We start from the raw sequence: 17,877 nt of genomic DNA on the forward strand, positions 1-17,877 counted from the left end.
TCTCTCTCCCTTATCCGAAGTTGTTGGCACCTTAGCAACCCACAAAATGTTCATCACCTCACTCCCGTGTGAACAACAGATCTAAGTACGGTCGAAATTTTAATGCCCTTGATCCAAGTCACAGAATTCCATGTGATGTACATTCCATTTTATCCCAGTGCATCATGAATGTAAAGTAATAACTGGAGCATGGGAAGTCTCATTGCTGTCTCCATTCACTGAAACTAAATGACAGATGTAGGAAAGAGTGAGTGTGTGTGTGTGTGTGTGTGTGTGTGTGTGTGTGTGTGTGTGTGTCACAACTTCAAATGCTGCGGGAAAACTAAAATTGCAGATCGGTTAGTTATGAAAAGGGAAAAGTTATAACAGGAATTTGAGCCAGTGATGGAGTGGCAGGGTAGTAATTAGGCCAGTTCTGGAGTCAGCCAAGCATCGGTCATTGACCTTCATGCTGAGTGGACTTATTCATACACCTTCCACAACACACCCTTCTGGGTGACAAAATCAGGGCAGTTACCAGGAAGACCTGCACTTTGACCTGCTGCCAATTATGATGACAAGTCATTGTCTTCTTTGCTGATAATTTGTCCTGACACACTAACACCGTAGCTACCTCCCAGTCAGTGAGCCGCCCATCAGCACTCAGGTAGCAGGGTCACTATGTGATGTCACAACACTGTCGCTCTGTGCCAATGACACAGAGACAACCACCACCACCCACCACAAACTGCTGCCTACTGCCTAAGCACCAAGGCATTGGAGCAGCCCTCACCCCATACTTTGTCACTGTCTCTGAAGTATGGCGTGGAAAAAAAAAAAGGGCATCACTGCCCTGACTGGAGTATCAATGGAAGGTCTCTAACACTCTGGGCACTGGAGGCTAACGAAGCCTGATGTCCTCACAGCAACTCCGTTGGTGACTATGTCTCCAACAGGAATCTGGGACAGGGTGTATACGGAGACAAGGGAAAAAAATTCCCAGATTTTTCCCGGATATCCCGTTTAAAAAATATCGAAAATACACTTTTTCTGTGCTAAGTGACAGTAGGTTTTCCGTAGATTTTCCCTCGGAACTGTAAAACTTATCAATCCTTTGAATGGTTAACGTTTTATATAATCGCGTAGAACTTCTCGAAGAAGGGGGGGGGGAGGGGGAAGGATGGAGCAGAGAAGTTTTGGAGAGACCTTTGATTTGCAGCAACATATACGCTGCATATTTTCGTACTACGAAAGCATAAATTCGAACTGCACCAAACACAGCGCGTTAGTTTCTGGAACGTTGAAACCGAGGTTGCAATGTCCTTTTGTAAGCGAGTCATATCTCAAGCCACGAGATCTCGCCAGCCGATGACAGCAGCTATTCATAGCATAGGATACGTGTTATAGTCAGCCAATAGCAAGATTACTGGTTACATAGCGCGAACACACAAGAGGAAAAGTTAATGGTTTACATTAATGGACACAGTACCGTATATCTACAAGAAAAGCTAAGATTTCACATATAATATTGGTCTCTAAGATTAACACGCTGCAATAGAAGTTAAACTTTCACATGTAATATTGATCTTTTTTCGCGTGTGTTATACTTTAAGATACATCACACAAATGTGCCAGTAAATTTAAAATTATGACATAAATGCCTCGGCTCGAAATTCTTGTAAGTGGCTGGTCCTCAAACTGTTCAGTTTCGAACGCTCTGTGATATCCATCCCACTTTCTCACACATAACATAATTCTTCGTGCGTGAAAAGAAATTTCCTTTGAAAGTAACGCTTTTCTAACCACCGTTCGCAATACTGTTAGAAATAGGTTCTATTTACCAGTTGCTAGAGAGCTCCAGAAAACGCATTACTGTGCGTGTGCAACTGCAGTGGTGTAGGAAGCCCGCATGTTCGTTTGTATAAAGCACTATGAGAGCTTACATTGCACCATAAAAGAAACAGGGCATCAGAGGATACTCCTACGAGCATCGAAAATTCGTAAACCATACTAAAATGCATAATTCGGCTTGAAGTGCAAATTGGCTTTTTCCAGATTCACAATGAAGTAGGTCCCATCTGATATTAAGCTTTTCAGTGTGGTTTTTGGGATGTAAATTTTCTTGGAGTACCAGTACTCTACGATCTCATGTTTGGTTCTTTATTATGGCCTAATGCCATACATGGCAGAAGATGATAACGTGCACTTGAAATTCAGCGAACAGCCGGCCGGAGTGGTCGTGCGGTTCTAGGCGCTACAGTCTGGAACCGCACGACCGCTACGGTCGCAGGTTCGAATCCTGCCTCGGGCATGGATGTCTGATGTCCTTAGGTTAGTTAGGTTTAAGTAGTTCTAAGTTCTAGGCGACTGATGACCTCAGAAGTTAAGTCGCATAGTGCTCAGAGCCATTTGAACCATTTTTCTCAGCGAACAGTTGGAACTAGCCAATACTGTAGAATGAAACACTTCGTTTCAAATAAAATGATTGCCTCAGCGGAATTTCTTTAGCAAACTTGCTAAAATTACTTTATTCTTCTGCAAGGCGATTAATGCTCGACTGCTACTAACTTGGAAAGAAAATAAAATCAGAAATTGAAATTAATAATATACTTTTGCCCTCTGTAATTATGTGAATGTATTTTAATTCACTTGATAGCTCCCGGCCACAGAAATCCGTTTTGTTTTCATTTGACGTGGGAGCTGTACACGAAGAGAAGCATCGAAATCATTTAATGTAAACACGGGTCACGTCGAACTAACCCCCTCCCCACTACAACTCTGACAACTCTGTGCAAGCGCGAATCTGGCAGCTAGGGTGTGCGAGAAAAATTGTTCTCGTTTGCATCTGGCTGCTTGCTGCTACTACCGATACAGCTAACAGCCAAACTTCAAGTAGCGGGAAGCGGGAGAAGGTACTGCTTATACGCGAGTCAAATGCGCATGCGCAACAGACCGCTGGCAACTGGTTAAACGAACCTAATGTGAACAGTTGTTACGTCATGCTCATAGCAAGTAGTTTATTGTTACGAATAATTACAGTCTGCGCCCTACGGCCTTTGACATATTTTTGCTATCTGCAAACACTTGTGCGTGTACGGTGTTTATTGTCCTAAATTGCACATTTCCTTTGCCACTAAAGTTATATTTTTTTCCCTCTCGTTTATATTTTATTGCTGCAGTTCTCCAGTAGCCAGGATACAATAACATTCTTTGCTAGAGAATCAATTCTGCAGTCAAAATAACAAAAATTTAACAGAAAGCTAAAACAATGAAAAATTCCTGGAATTCCGAAAATTCCCAGGTTTTTCCCGGTTTTCTCCCGAATGAAAAAATTCCCGGGTTTTTCCCCGATTTCCCGGTTGTCCCAGGTCGTATACACCCTGTGGGAATATGGCCATGCTGCTACACCACCACCACCACCACCACCAGCAACAGGGGTGTACAGTCAGTAGCTGGGGGGCCATTGCACTTGAATACACTGTATTCACCTCACTCATCATCGTTACTTGCCGTCCAACCCAATATTGTAAACAAGCTACAATAACAAGTTACTGTAACTCTGTCTGGACCTCCTTCAGCTTCATATCTCATCCTTCTTCAGTACAGAATCCTAGCCCACACTAAGCAATCATTAACATGTTATAGTTACATCCATTTATGGGTTGCACACCATGTTACACAAAATTGTGCACATCAAAGAGAATGTTGATGTTACTGGCTATGATGCTCATAGATGCCCTATTTCCTGCCACATTTTATGGGTGAAGCAAATGGACCTTCTCCTTAAACAGTTTTTTTAATTATAATTCATTTTTGTTATCTCCTAACTGACAGTATGTTGGAAGGGTTGTCTCTCCTACCCTGTTATGCTTTGTAACAGACAGTAATGCTTTGTGGTTCAGCAGAATGGAAAGGCAAGGAGTCTCGCAAATTCTGTCGCCAAAAATTCTTTCTATTGTCATTTTTACTGCCTTTATACCTTTGCAATGAGCTCTGTTGTTCTAATTCAACAACTGCATAAACATTTAAGTTGAACACAGGTACTTACTTATGATATTGGTTGTCATTTCATTTGACAGCTCTTCACCCGAAGCATGTGGTGCAACTGCACTGAAGTATTTAGACATTTGTTTGTCCAAAGAAGCCACTAGAGCTCCATATGAGCGTGATCTGTTTGTCGTGTCGTGACAAACATCAAATCCAATAGTCATCATACCCTAAAAATATTTGACAAACATGAAGACAAAACCATATTGTAACCTGATTTCACATAGGTTTTTAAATTAACCAACAACTCTGATATTTAAAAAAAAATGTCATTAAAGCACAGGTGATAACACTGTGTATAATGCACTAAGGACTTATAATCTGAAGACGTTAGTGTATGCTTACAAAAACAGTGACTAGATCTTTTTCAGCAAGAAAATTATTAAAATTAGGTGCAACAATCTCCCACGTCCTGTGATTGCAATACCCCAACAAATTCTTACCCATGCCAAATACACATAATAAACTAAAATTCTACAACATCCTACAAGAGAAACAGCCAACTTCTGTCTGAAGTTCCTACCAATAAACGTATTTCTAAGTTTGCAAAACTTGAGATAGCAAGTGTAAGAGCAGAAATAATTTGGCAGGTCAGTAAATGATGGATCAAATCTGTCGTTATCACTCGTGCTCGAACAGTATGTTTATGACTCCGTTTGTAATTGCCACTAGGACAGAAGGAACTACATAAAATGGGACATGCACACAGAATCGCCAATAAATGAGCTTCGCAGTCTGAACAAGGCTGACAAAATGAACTGCTGTATCTGACAGGGTTAGGCCACCAAAGGAGGAGATTAGATGGCAGATAACCTTTTATCACAGCCTTTACTAGATACCAAGAGGTCACTACAGTGAAGACACCTTCTGTGGCATATACTACGTAGTGCTGCAAAATGCTGGCATTGAAAGTGATTCTAGTGAAATAATCATTTAGGGAGGCAGAATTTACAATCTTGTCTACAGATCCTTCTCTTCATAGCTATCAAAACTGGCACAGGAGTATACGTTGCAGAATATGGTAACTAAGAATTTTTCTCAGTTTAAAGACTGACTTATTTAATACCAAACTGCTTTATGGGACATCATTCTACATGAGTTGTTATGCCCCAGCCTTTCTATAACTTGTGAACTACCTTTCCCAGCCATTTTAGAATGAAATTTATAATGCTATGCAACTTGGCATTTCTCACACCCAAAAAATATTTCTTAATGTGATGAAAAGTTTTGAGTGGGGATCAAACACCAAATATTTGAATTTCTATGTGACAGTCATCCACAATGCCACCAAGTGCCACACATTACACACAAGTTAGTCTCAGCTGTGTTTAAACTTTTAACATCCACAAACACACAACATGACATGAGAAAATAGAAGAAGACTTGTATATAGGATAGAAATAATGTAAGAAGGTAAACAGGTAACTAGCATGCTCCGCCAATTCAAAAAACTAGTTAACGACTCCTCAAGATCAGAATACACAAGCTCAAATGGACTAGAAAGGCTACATTCCTTGAACAGAAAGGAAGAGATCATTGTTAAAAACTACTATATATTCTGCAACTGCTTTAGTAGCGATTTCCAGACATTATAACTGAAACCGAAATATGAATGAATGAAGCTACTTCAACAACAGTATCAAGGATAGAAATTACACTTTCATATTTGAATCATCATCACACTGTCTTGATTACTGAACAATAAATGCATACTCACACTGAGAGGTATCTCTACAGTCCAGGGTATACCGCCAAGTTTACAATTTATCTGAATTGCAACTTTGGTTGCAATTGACAACACACCTTTCGCTGCCAAATTTTTGGCCAGTATCACTTGTGTCGGAACTGAAAAATACAGTACACAGTAGATACACATTTCTGGCACTACAGCTGTGCTCTTCAAAAAAAAAAAGAATAATGAAATAAGGCAATCTTATTTTAGCAATATTTTTTAATGACTTAAAATAAACCAGTAACTTTTCTCTAGTATTCATTGGAAGTGGCTGACATGACCAGGGGCAGTGACTGACATGACCAGGAAGAACATACTTGGGCAATAAAATACCACAAATTTTTATTTGCAAAACATGGCAATTATCAAGTCATCCATATAAACAACAGAAATGCATCTTCTCTCTGAAAATATTCCTTTTTATTCTATGCAGCACACTGTGACAAACATCCACAAATTAGTTTCTTGAAAAGCATTGGACGACATTTAATACACATAACCCATTTTTGAAAACTGAATGGATAAAAAAAATCTACTCACTACGTGGTGGCAGGAGAACATACTTATAAAAGTTAAGCAAATGCATGAGATTTTGGAGCCACTTCCACGATGTTTTGTCAGTATTTTGTCTTGCTTACTGCTGTATCTTCCACCTTGAAGTTCTCAGGTTTACAAATCTTACCTGATGCATCTTCAACAATCAGTTTTTTTTTTTGTGGTTTTAGGGCGCACAATTTCAATGGTCATTAGCGCCCTGACTACTCTAAAAATGCACCGCGAGGCACAAGTTGACAACAACAACTAAAAGGGAAAACACAATAAAAGACAGACGGACAGGCAGAGGATTAAAAAACATCATCAAATGTCCTTAGCGAGGTTTGTCAAATTGATAAAACAAAGAACACGAGCAGCTGCTTGTGGGTCATCCGCTAAAATGGCATCGAAAGTATTAGGCAGGTTAAGATCGAGGCGCAGTGTGGTAAGATCTGGACAGGACATTAAAATGTGTCGAACCGTCAGCAAGTGCCCACATGGGCAGAACGGCGCCGGCGCAGCCGTCAGCAGATGGCGATGGCTGAACCGGCAGTGTCCAATTCTTAACCTTGCTAAAACGACCTCCTCCCGCCGAGAAGGGCGTGAGGAGGACGTCCAAGCCACGGGAAGAGGTTTTAAGGCCCGAAGCTTGTTGTTGGTAAGTGCAGCCCAATCGGCATGCCACAGCGACACGACGCGCCGACAAATGACCCTGCTAAAATCGGACGAAGGGACACAACAAGAAGCTGTCCGAGGCTGGAGGACCGCAGCCTTGGCCGCGGCATCTGCAGCTTCGTTCCCAGGGATACCGACATGGCCAGGAACCCACATAAAGCTAACCGGCGTACCGACGTCCACCAGCTGCTGGAGAGAGCGTTGGATCCGGTGTACGAAAGGGTGAACCGGGTATGGATCACTGAGGCTCTGGATGGCGCTCAGGGAATCTGAGCATATGACATAAGCAGAATGTCGGTGGCGGCAGATGTAAAGAACAGCCTGGTAGAGGGCAAAGAGCTCAGCTGTGAAGACCGAACAATGGCCATGGAGCCGGTATTGGAAACTTTGTGCCCCGACAATAAAGGAACACCCGACCCCGTCATTGGTCTTAGAGGCATCTGTATAAATGAAAGTCATGTTGATGAACTTCGAACGAAGTTCCAAAAAACGGGAGTGGTAGACCGAACCGGGGGTGACCTCTTTTGGGAGCGAGCTGAGGTCAAGGTGAATGCGGACCTGAGCCTGGAGCCAAGGTGGCGTGCGGCTCTCGCCCACTCGAAAGGTTGCAGGGAGTGAAAAATTAAGGTGTTGAAGGAGGCGACGAAAGCGAACTCCAGGGGGTAGCAAGGCAGAGACATACAACCCGTATTGAAGGTCAAGAGAGTCGTCAAGTAGCCGACAGGCATACCGACAAAGCAGTATATCGCGCCGGTAGGTGAGTGGCAATTCGCCAGCGTCAGCATGAAGACTCTCTACGGGACTGGTATAAAATGCTCCGATCGCAAGTCGTAAACCCCGATGTTGTATGGAGTTGAGGCGGCGTAAGATGGATGGCCGTGCAGAGGAGTATACGAAGCTCCCATAATCCAGCTTGGAGCGGACGATCGACCGATATAGACGAAGTAGGACGGTTCGATCCGCTCCCCACGACATACCACTGAGAACACGGAGGACATTTAAAGAACGGGTACAACGGGCGGCCAAATATGACACATGTGGAGACCAGCTAAGTTTCCTGTCAAAGGTAAGGCCTAAAAATTTGGTTGTCTCCACGATTGGGAGAGCAACGGGACCGAGTCGTAAGGACGGTGGGAGAAACTCTTTGTAGCGCCAGAAGTTAATACAGACCGTCTTCTCGGCAGAAAAACGGAAGCCATTGGCGACACTCCAGTAGTAAAGACGGTGAAGAGAACGCTGAAGACAGCGTTCCAGGACACGTGTACACTGCGCGCTGCAATAGATGGTAAAATCGTCCACGAAAAGGGAGCCTGATACATCAGCTGGGAGGCAATCCATTATTGGATTGATCGCGATGGCGAAGAGAGCGACGCTCAAAACTGAGCCCTGTGGCACCCCATTCTCCTGGCGAAAGGTGTCGGACAGGACAGAACCCACACGTACCCTGAACTGTCGATCCAATAAAAAGGAACAAATAAAAAGAGGGAGGCGACCGCGAAAGCCCCATGTATGCATGGTGCGGAGAATGCCCGCCCTCCAACAGGTGTCGTAAGCCTTCTCCAAATCAAAGAACACAGCCGCGGTCGGGCGCTTCCGCAAGAAGATATTCATAATGAAGGTCGACAAGGTAACCAGATGGTCAACAGCAGAGCGGCGCCTACGAAATCCACATTGTACATTGGTAAGTAGGCGTCGAGACTCGAGCAGCCAAACCAATCGAGAGTTAACCATTCGCTCCATCACTTTACAGACACAGCTGGTAAGCGAGATAGGTCGATAACTGGAAGGCAAGTGCTTGTCCTTCCCCGGCTTAGGAATCGGGACAACAATAGACTCGCGCCAGCATGCGGGAACATGTCCTTCAATCCAGATGCGATTGTATGTACGAAGGAGAAAACCTTTACCCGCAGGAGAAAGGTTCTTCAGCATCTGAATATGAATAGAATCAGGCCCTGGAGCGGAGGACCGTGATCGGCCAAGTGCGGTTTCGAGTTCCCGCATGGTGAATGGGGCATTATAACTTTCACAATTCAAGGAGCGGAAGTCAGGTGGCCTAGCCTCCTCTGCCTGTTTGCGGGGGAGGAAGGCAGGGTGGTAATGAGCGGAGCTCGAAACCTCGGCGAAAAAGCGGCCGAAGGCATTGGAGACAGCCTCAGGGGCCACAAGGACTTCATTCGCGACCTTCAAGCCAGAAACTGGGGAGTGGACCTTAGTGCCAGATAGCCGGCGCAGGCTACCCCAGACAACAGAAGAAGGAGTAGAACTGTTGAAGGTGCTTGTGAAAGCAGCCCAGCTGGCTTTCTTGCTTTCTTTAATAATACGACGACACTGAGCACGTAATCGTTTATAATTAATACAATTCGCCACTGTAGGGTGGCGTTTAAAGGTGCGTAAAGCACGTCGACGAGCACGTAAAGCGTCTCTACATGCTGCGGTCCACCAGGGGACCGGTACGCGACGTGGAGAAGAAGTAGGGTGAGGGATGGAATATTCAGCAGCAGCGAGAATGACTTCCGTGAGGTGTGCGACCTGACGATCGCAGCTTGTGAAGATTTGATCCTGAAAGGTCGCCCTGGAAGAGAAGAGCCCCCAGTCTGCCTTGGAGATGGTCCAACTAGAGGAGCACGGAGAGGGAGTATGCTGCAGGAGATGGATAACACACGGGAAGTGGTCGCTCGAATATGTATCAGCAAGTGCATACCACTCAAACCGGCGTGCAAGTTGGGGAGTACATATAGAGAGGTCTAAATGGGAATAGGTATGAGATGTGTCCGAAAGAAAAGTAGGGGCGCCAGTATTGAGGCAGACAAGATTGAGCTGGTTGAAAAGGTCTGCTAACAAGGAGCCCCTCGGGCAGGATGCTGGAGAGCCCCAAAGAGGATGGTGGGCATTGAAGTCTCCAGTTAACAAAAATGGTGCAGGTAGCTGAGCAAGAAGTTGCGTCATGTCTGCCCTGGTAACGGCAGATGACGATGGAGCGTAAACGGTACAAAAGGAAAACGTAAAAGTGGGGAGAGTAATGCGGATGGCAACTGCCTGCAGGCCGGTGTGCAACGTGATGGGATCGTAGTAAATATCATCCCGGACCAGCAACATAACCCCTCCATGAGCTGGGATACCTACCACAGGGGGTAGGTCAAAACGCACAGAGGTGTAGTGTGCCAAGGCAATTTGATCGCATGGGCGTAGCTTCGTTTCCTGGAGGGCTACGACGAGCGGACGATGCAAGCGGAGCAGCAACTTCAAGTCCTCTCGGTTGGAGCGAATGCTGCGAATATTCCAGTTAGTAAGTGCCATCGTAAGAAAAGGAAGATGAGAGAAGGGGTCACCTCGAAGGCCGCTTAGGGCCTGGCTTCGAGCGAGCACTGCCACCGCTATCAGGAGGCGGACAGTCATCGTCCATTGGGTCTATAGGGTCATCGGCCATCTCGGGAGAATGGCCGGGAGGGGGAGCTTCCTCCGCCGGTGAACGGCCAGATGTTCGGCTACCAGCGGTGCGGCCAGGCGAAACGGATGACGGCCTGGGGCGGCAACCGCTGGGTGGCGCAGGAGAAGAAAGGCGCCGCGGCGGAGAAGGAGAACTGTGCTTCCTATGCGCCTTTTTAGAAGGACGTTTGGTGGAAGTACCGGTCGAAGGCTGGGAGGTCGAGGGACGGAGGAAGTCTGCACGGGATGGTTCCTTCTTGAAGGCCCGTGCATCTGACTTCGGGGTCTTCGACGTAGCAGAAGCTGAGGAAGTGGCTGGTGTCTGTGGGGTGATGGGAGGAAGAGGAGACGTCGACCGCGCGATCTTAGCACTGGCCAAACGGACGACCGTGGTGCTGAAGGTCAGATCGCATGTCTGGGTTGCTACCTCCCGGGTAGTCCGAGGAGAGGCGAGGACAGTACTGTATTTCCCCGCTGGGAGCAGCGTGGGCTTCCTACTAGCCAATAGCTTGCGAGCAGCCGAGGTGGACACTTTCTCTTTGACTCTAATTTCCTGGATACAGCGTTCTTCCTTATAGACAGGACAGTCGCGGGAGGATGCGGCATGGTCACCCTGACAGTTCACACAACGAGGAGATGGAGGTGGACAGTCACCCTCATGGGCATCCCTGCCACAAGTGACACATTTAGCCGCATTGGAGCAAGACTGTCGAGTGTGATTGAAACGCTGACACTGGTAGCAGCGCGTAGGTGTCGGGACATAGGGGCGAACAGAAATAACCTCGTAGCCCGCCTTGATGCGCGATGGCAGCTTAACACTATTGAAGGTTAAGAAAAGTGTCCGGGTCGGTACAAGGTCATTGTTGACCTTTTTCATGACCCGATGGACAGCCGTCACGCCCTGCTCAGCGAGGAAAGATTGAAGCTCCTCGTCAGTCAATCCGTCGAGAGAGCTACTATAGACTACACCACGAGACGAATTCAAAGTGCGGTGGGCCTCCACCCGGACAGGGAACGTGTACAAGAGTGTGGCCCGAAGCAGTTTTTGGGCCTGAAAGGCACTCTCAGTTTCTAGTAATAAGGTACCGTTACGCAACCTGGTACAAGATTTGACAGATCCGGCTATGGCATCTACGCCCTTCTGAATAACGAAAGGGTTGACAGAGGAAAAATCCTTTCCGTCCTCAGATCGAGAAACGACGAGGAACTGTGGGGCAGGCGGTAGTACTTTTGTCACTGGTGGCTGGTCACGTTTCCGTTTTTGGGCAGAAGTCGAGAGAGATGGAGTAGAATCCATTGCGGAGGAATCCCCCATGATTGCCAGCGTCTCCGATGGCGCGCTCCTTCCTTGTGGGGACCCTCTCAGAGGGCACTCCCGCCTTAGGCGAATGTTTACACCTCAGGTCACACCTCCCGAGAAACAGACGGAGGGACCAATCGGCATGGTCAGAAGGTATCAGCTCAGGCAATCACCCCTCCCCGGGTCTGGCCTTTACCAGGGGGTACGCGCGTGCCTTACATGTCTACCCAGGACGGGGACTTACGCGTTACCCCGTCACCGGCTACGCGTGCGAACGCGTGGGTCGGCCTTCAGACACGCACAGGGAGGAAGGAAGAAAGAAGAGGAAAAAGAAGAGAGAGGGAGGAAGAGGACAGACTGTCTCAAACGCCGAGGCGGAGACCAGAGAAGGCAAGGAGAAGAAGGCAATGAGAAGGCAAGGAGAAGTCAAGGGAAAGAGGAAGGAAGACAGTGAAGTGGAGAAGAGCAAAGAAAGGAACCAACAAAAGGAAGGAAGAAACGAGAAGTGAAAAACCAAAAAGACCACGATTATAGGTCGTGAAACCGTCCGTCTCCGGACGCAGGCGCTAACTACCCCCGTGAGGGGGATGGACTCCTTGTAGTCGCCTCTTACAACAGGCAGGAATACCTCGGGCCTATTCTAATCCCCGGACCCGCAGGGGGGCTTCAACAATCAGTCTTTCCCCCTCATACACGCAAGCAAGCCTCCCCTGACCTAGGAATCTGCACAAATTTTCTGTAACTGTTGTCAGTCCTTTTCCTTTATCCTTCAACCTTTTAACCAGAAGGAGCTTCTGGCTCCAAAAGCTTGCACATTTCCTGAACTTGTATGCGGGTTTCCTTCTGCCATCATTTCGGTGAGTAGTTTTTTTTTATCTATCTAATTATATTCCATGACATTTATTGCTATTTTCCTACATAATACCATCATTTGTCTCCATATGTAAAGGTTCCTATTCCATCATTTGTCTCCATATGTAAAGGTTCCCAAAAAATATACTCCTTTAAGTCCTGTAAACAAGTGTGCAATCCATGCGCATATTTTAGCTTTCAGATATTATGTATGTTAATATACTTTACAGATCCTGTCCACAGAAATCCGTTTGGTTTTCGTTTGATGGGAGATTAGTAAATGAAGAGGAAACAGCAAAATCACTAAACGCAAACATGGGTCAAGTGTAGACTACTTCCCTCCCCACTACTTCCCTCCCCAGACAGCTCGGCACACACGTGACTGACAGCATGGGTACACCAGAAAACTTTTTCCAGGTAGCATCTGGCTGGCCGTTTGTTGCTACTGCTGATACAGCTAAGAGACGCTAAGAGACTCCGGAAACCTGAGAAGGTACTGCCCACATACGACTCAAGTGCGCATATGCATGAGTCCATTGGCAAATGCTCAAAGGAACTGAATGAAAACAGTAGTGATGTTACGGTCACTTGAAGCAGTTTGTTATGAAGTATAGTATAGTCTTTGTCCTAAATCCTTTGACACATTTTGCTGTTACAGGGTGTATACATGGATAAGGAAAAAAAAATTCCCAGATTTTTCCCGGATTAAAATTCGCTTTCTCCCAGGTGAAAATACACTTTTTCCATGTTAAGTGACAGTATACTTTCCATCGGAACTGTAAAACTTGTCAATCCTTTGCATGTTTACGGTTTTATACACCGATGTAGAATTTCACAGCACTTTAGAAAACGCAACTTGGGAAAAACACGTTCTGGAAAGATCTTTGATGTGCAGTAACATGTACGCTGCATATTTTCGTATTTTTTTAAATTCAAATTCCACTAAACAAAGCAAGTTACTTTTCTGAAGCATCGAAATCGAGATTGCGATGCACCTTTGTAAGCCAGTCGTGGCTCATGTCACGTGAACTCTGCATCCGACAACGGTGGACATTCAGAGCATAGGACACATGATGTAGTCAGCCAATAGCAACATCACTGTTCAGTATTGGAAACACATAAACAGGGGAAGTTAATGGTTTAGATAAGATACATAGTGTCACTACAAGAACAGCAAAGCTTTCACATATATTATTGGTCTGTAAGAGTAATGAGCTGCAAGAGAAGCTAAGCTCTCACATATAATGTTGGTCTTTATTACAAATGTTACACTTTAAGATACATCACACAAATATGCCAGTAAAATTTTTAATAATGACATAAATGTCTGACCTTCCGAGTTCAAAATTCTTCTAACTGGCTCACCATCAAAGAGTTGATTTTTATATGAGAGTCAAACGCTCTGAGATTTAAGAAACTCATCGTACATTCTCACACATACTTCATCTTGCGTAAAAGGGAACTGACTTTGAAATTACCGTATTTACTCGAATCTAAGCCGCACTCGAATGTAAGCCACACCTAAAAAATGACACTCGAAATAAAGGAAAAAAAAAAAAAAAAATCCCGAATCTAAGCCGCACCTGAAATTTGAGACTCTAAATTCAACGAGAGAGAAAAAGTTTTAGGCCGCACCTCCAAATCTAAACAAAGCTGGTCCATTGTAATATGAGAGACAATTTAGGTCGAATGAATGACGATACACCTACAGTACTTTGGTTCGAGTCTTAAGCTTAGCAGTTAAGCTTTACCAGGTAACCCTTGCTAATGCGTTGGGCGCTCCGTCCGTATTTATACGGGTACCCTTCCTTTTTCACGTGCTTCGTCTGGTTTGAATCGATTGCTTATTTTGCTTTGATCTGATAAGTGCCATTTTCTTTGTTATAGGTGTTTACGTCACTAAGCTGAAAATGCATTACTGTACTGTGTCATGCATTGTTTGTCGCATTCTTATAGTGTGTTTACGGCTTGTCGCCGCTCGCGGCACCGCTTGCTTTTGTGCGCGCTACCGACGCTTACGAGAGAGAGAGAGAGGGGGGGGGGAGGGGGGGGGGGGGGGGAGATCGTCTCATTAGCAAAACAACAGCAAGAGACTGCTATTTGTTGTTATATACACTGCTGCTTTCTTTGATAATGATCAACAAGAACCAAATAATAGACTGCGTATGATAGAACATGTTCTGAATGAGAGTTAGGCGAAAAATTTTCTCCATTTGAAATTCTTTGCGGCCGCTTCTTTAGTACATCAAATTCTTCACAGAAATTAGAGTCATCTTAGATTTAAAAATCTAGTCAGTTGCCGTGCTTCATTTCTGACTGTATCACTATTAGGCATAAGTATAATACGAATATAAACATGACACGATACATATATTCTTCCGCGTTTGCTGTTGTCTCACTTTAGTTTATTAGGCAGACAGGATTTAAATGAGATAGCAGCAAACACGAGAGAATACATGGCAAAATGTTTATGTTCGTATTATTCTTATGGCGAAGAGAATACTGTATGTGATTCACATTTCATCAGGTTCCTATTAGCAACTATCTCTTCTCACAGGTAGGAAAAAATTCAGAACGTAGAGCTGGCCATATTGACAAACATCCCAAACAGTCTTGCCAGTCGGATTTTCGTAGTACATTGAAATTCTGCTACATTCGAAGATGAACAATACGGAATTTGTATTTGCTTCGTTGGATAATGTATGAAAATGTAGGATTGAAACTCTGAGCGGAGAAAAAAAACCTCGTCTTCCATCTTTTTTTAAATTTATTTACTGACGCAGAGGTTTTGGCCCCAGTATGTATCTTTGTGCCTACAAAGCATGCCTGTGTAGCGCTACATATATTCGACGGCAGAAATTAGTTGTGGCGGCCCCTACCAACATTTTTCAGAACTTCTGCTTGCTTTGCACTCGATTCTAAGCCCCAGGCGGTTTTTTGGATTACAAAAACTGGAAAAAAGTGCAGCTTAGATTCGAGTAAATACGGTAACGCTTTTCAAACCGCCATTCGCAGTATTTTCCAGCGACCTGTTAGAAACATGTTTGTTCCAACAGTTACCAGGGAGTGGCACATAGGCGTCACTGCGCTTGCGCAGCTACAATGATGTAGAAAGCCCATATGTTCATACATGTAAAACATTAAACAATCTTACATTATGTCATAAAAGAAACAAGACATTAGAGATACTCTAAGAGCATCTGATTTTTGTGAACCAAACTAAAAAGTGTGGTGTCACCGCCAGACACCACACTTGCTAGGTGGTAGCCTTTAAATCGGCCGCGGTCCGCTAGTATACATCGGACCCGCGTGTCGCCACTGTCAGTGATTGCATACCAAGCGCCGCCACACGGCAGGTCTAGAGAGACATCCTAGCACTCATCCCAGTTGTACGGACGACTTTGCTAGCGAAGCTACACTGACAAATACGCTCTCATTTGCCGAGACGATAGTTAGCATAGCCTTCAGCTACGTCATTTGCTACGACCTAGCAAGGCGCCATTACCAGTTTATATTGAGATTATATAATGTATCAACAAGAGCGATGTTCTCCAATTATGGATTAAAGTTAAGTATTACATCAACTCCGTACTTTATTTATTAGACTCAACTCCTTTACTTGTTCCAGACCTCACGCCAGTCTGCGTGAGCTTAAACGCATGCTATTCGGCTACAAGTCATTGTGGATTGGCTGTCGGGTCAGTCCACTACAAAATGCATGATAAGGCTTAAAGTTGAAAGTAGCCAATAGTGTCTAATTAAACACTTTGTTTAAAATAATTTGACTGCCTCAGTGGAAAAGATTAATGAAAGCCAAATTTCTGTAGCAAACTGACAAAAAACATTATTCTGCAAGGTGATTAATGCTAATAACACATTGTAGCCTTCCATAATTATGTGAATGTATTTTAATTCACTTGATAGCTACTGGCCACAGAAATACATTCTGTCTTTATTTGATGCGAGAGCAGTGAACGAGGAGGAAACAGCAAAATTATTAAACATAAACAAAGGACAGGTGGAGACTATCCACCTCCCCACTACAACTCAAGATTGCCCTGCGCGTCAGCCCTGGATTTACAATATTTCCGAACCGGGGAACTACTAGATAGTGAGTATTGTTGCTGTTTATGGTGCATTTCCTTTGCAACTTAAATTTTACTTTGGTTTTTTTCTCTTATATTTTATTGCTGCAGTAAATTTTTTACCCATTTTCTCCCAGACTATAAAATTCCCGGGTTTTTCCCGGATTTCCCAGTTGTCCCGGGGCATATACACCCGGCACATAATAATACAGAGAGAGAGAGAGAGAGAGAGAGAGAGAGAGAGAGAGAGAGAGACAGAGAGAGAGAGAGAGAGAGAGAGAGAGAGAGAGAGAGAGAGAGAATTTCAATACTACCACAAGCAGTATGTCCAATACGTAACAATGTAAATAAACTTACCTGCTCTGTCAATGCAACACTTTTTTTTAATTGCACCATAACGATCTGTTCTGTTATTTGTTACAACACACATAATCAGCTGCGGATTTTTTGAGTTTATTACATACTCTAGAGCTTCCACATATGTGCCCTGGCGATCATCTGGTATATCTTGGCTGGAGGAAAAAAAAAGCATGTAATGAAAAGGGAAATTAATTATTAATCAATTAACTCACAGAAATTTACAAACAACAGTAATTACTCTAATATCAGCAGAGATAATGTGAACAATAATATGAAAAAAGAAACCTTCATTCATGTGTGCATTTCTTAGGTACTTCACACATTCCAACGAAGTTTGGGGCATTCGGAGTAGTGCTTATGCAATAACCCAGGTTGCAAAAATTACGATATGTTCATAGTGGTGAAATGAGAAGATATTAACAAGATTATTCAAATAAAAAGCAAACTGTTTTAAAAACTGACAAATCTGCAGCCAGATATTTCAGATCCTTTGATTGCCAACAGATTATGCCACCATCAAAGCCAAAAATTCTATCAATTTCTGTAAATATTGCCCGCATCCCCCCATATTTAAATGTACGAAAATTTATCCTCTGATAAATAATGATCATAAGTAATTTGAAGCCGCATAAAATGAAAATGCCATTAAAAGGATGGGTTGCGAGTAGAAGCAAGAAATATCTCTCAGTTTTAAGTCAACGAAATTCTTAATCTACGTGTTCCTCCTCCTCCTCCTCCTCCTCCTCCTCCTCCTTCTTCTTCTTCTTCTTCTTCTTCTTCTTCTTTTTCAATAAACTGTTTCTATGGAAAAATGTTCTTGAACCAGCCATGATTATAAAACACAACAGGTGAATGGGACACACAAGTTAACAATATACATTCACACA

General features: G+C 44.2%; 1 protein-coding gene across 2 annotated transcripts in view; it reads right to left on the reverse strand.

Moving 5' to 3' along the window:
- LOC126188855 (piwi-like protein Siwi) overlaps positions 1-17,877 on the reverse strand; it is a 167,476-nt gene that overhangs the window by 47,576 nt on the left and 102,023 nt on the right. For both annotated transcript variants that reach the window (XM_049930498.1, XM_049930496.1), the window contains exons 12-14: positions 16,988-17,142; positions 5,744-5,871; positions 4,028-4,196 (exon numbers count right to left, since the gene is read on the reverse strand). In XM_049930498.1, the coding sequence (XP_049786455.1) occupies positions 4,028-4,196; positions 5,744-5,871; positions 16,988-17,142 (452 nt within the window). The remainder of the gene's footprint in view (positions 1-4,027; positions 4,197-5,743; positions 5,872-16,987; positions 17,143-17,877) is intronic.

This window comes from Schistocerca cancellata, chromosome 5 (assembly GCF_023864275.1).
Source record: "Schistocerca cancellata isolate TAMUIC-IGC-003103 chromosome 5, iqSchCanc2.1, whole genome shotgun sequence".
Lineage (NCBI taxonomy): Eukaryota > Metazoa > Arthropoda > Insecta > Orthoptera > Acrididae > Schistocerca > Schistocerca cancellata.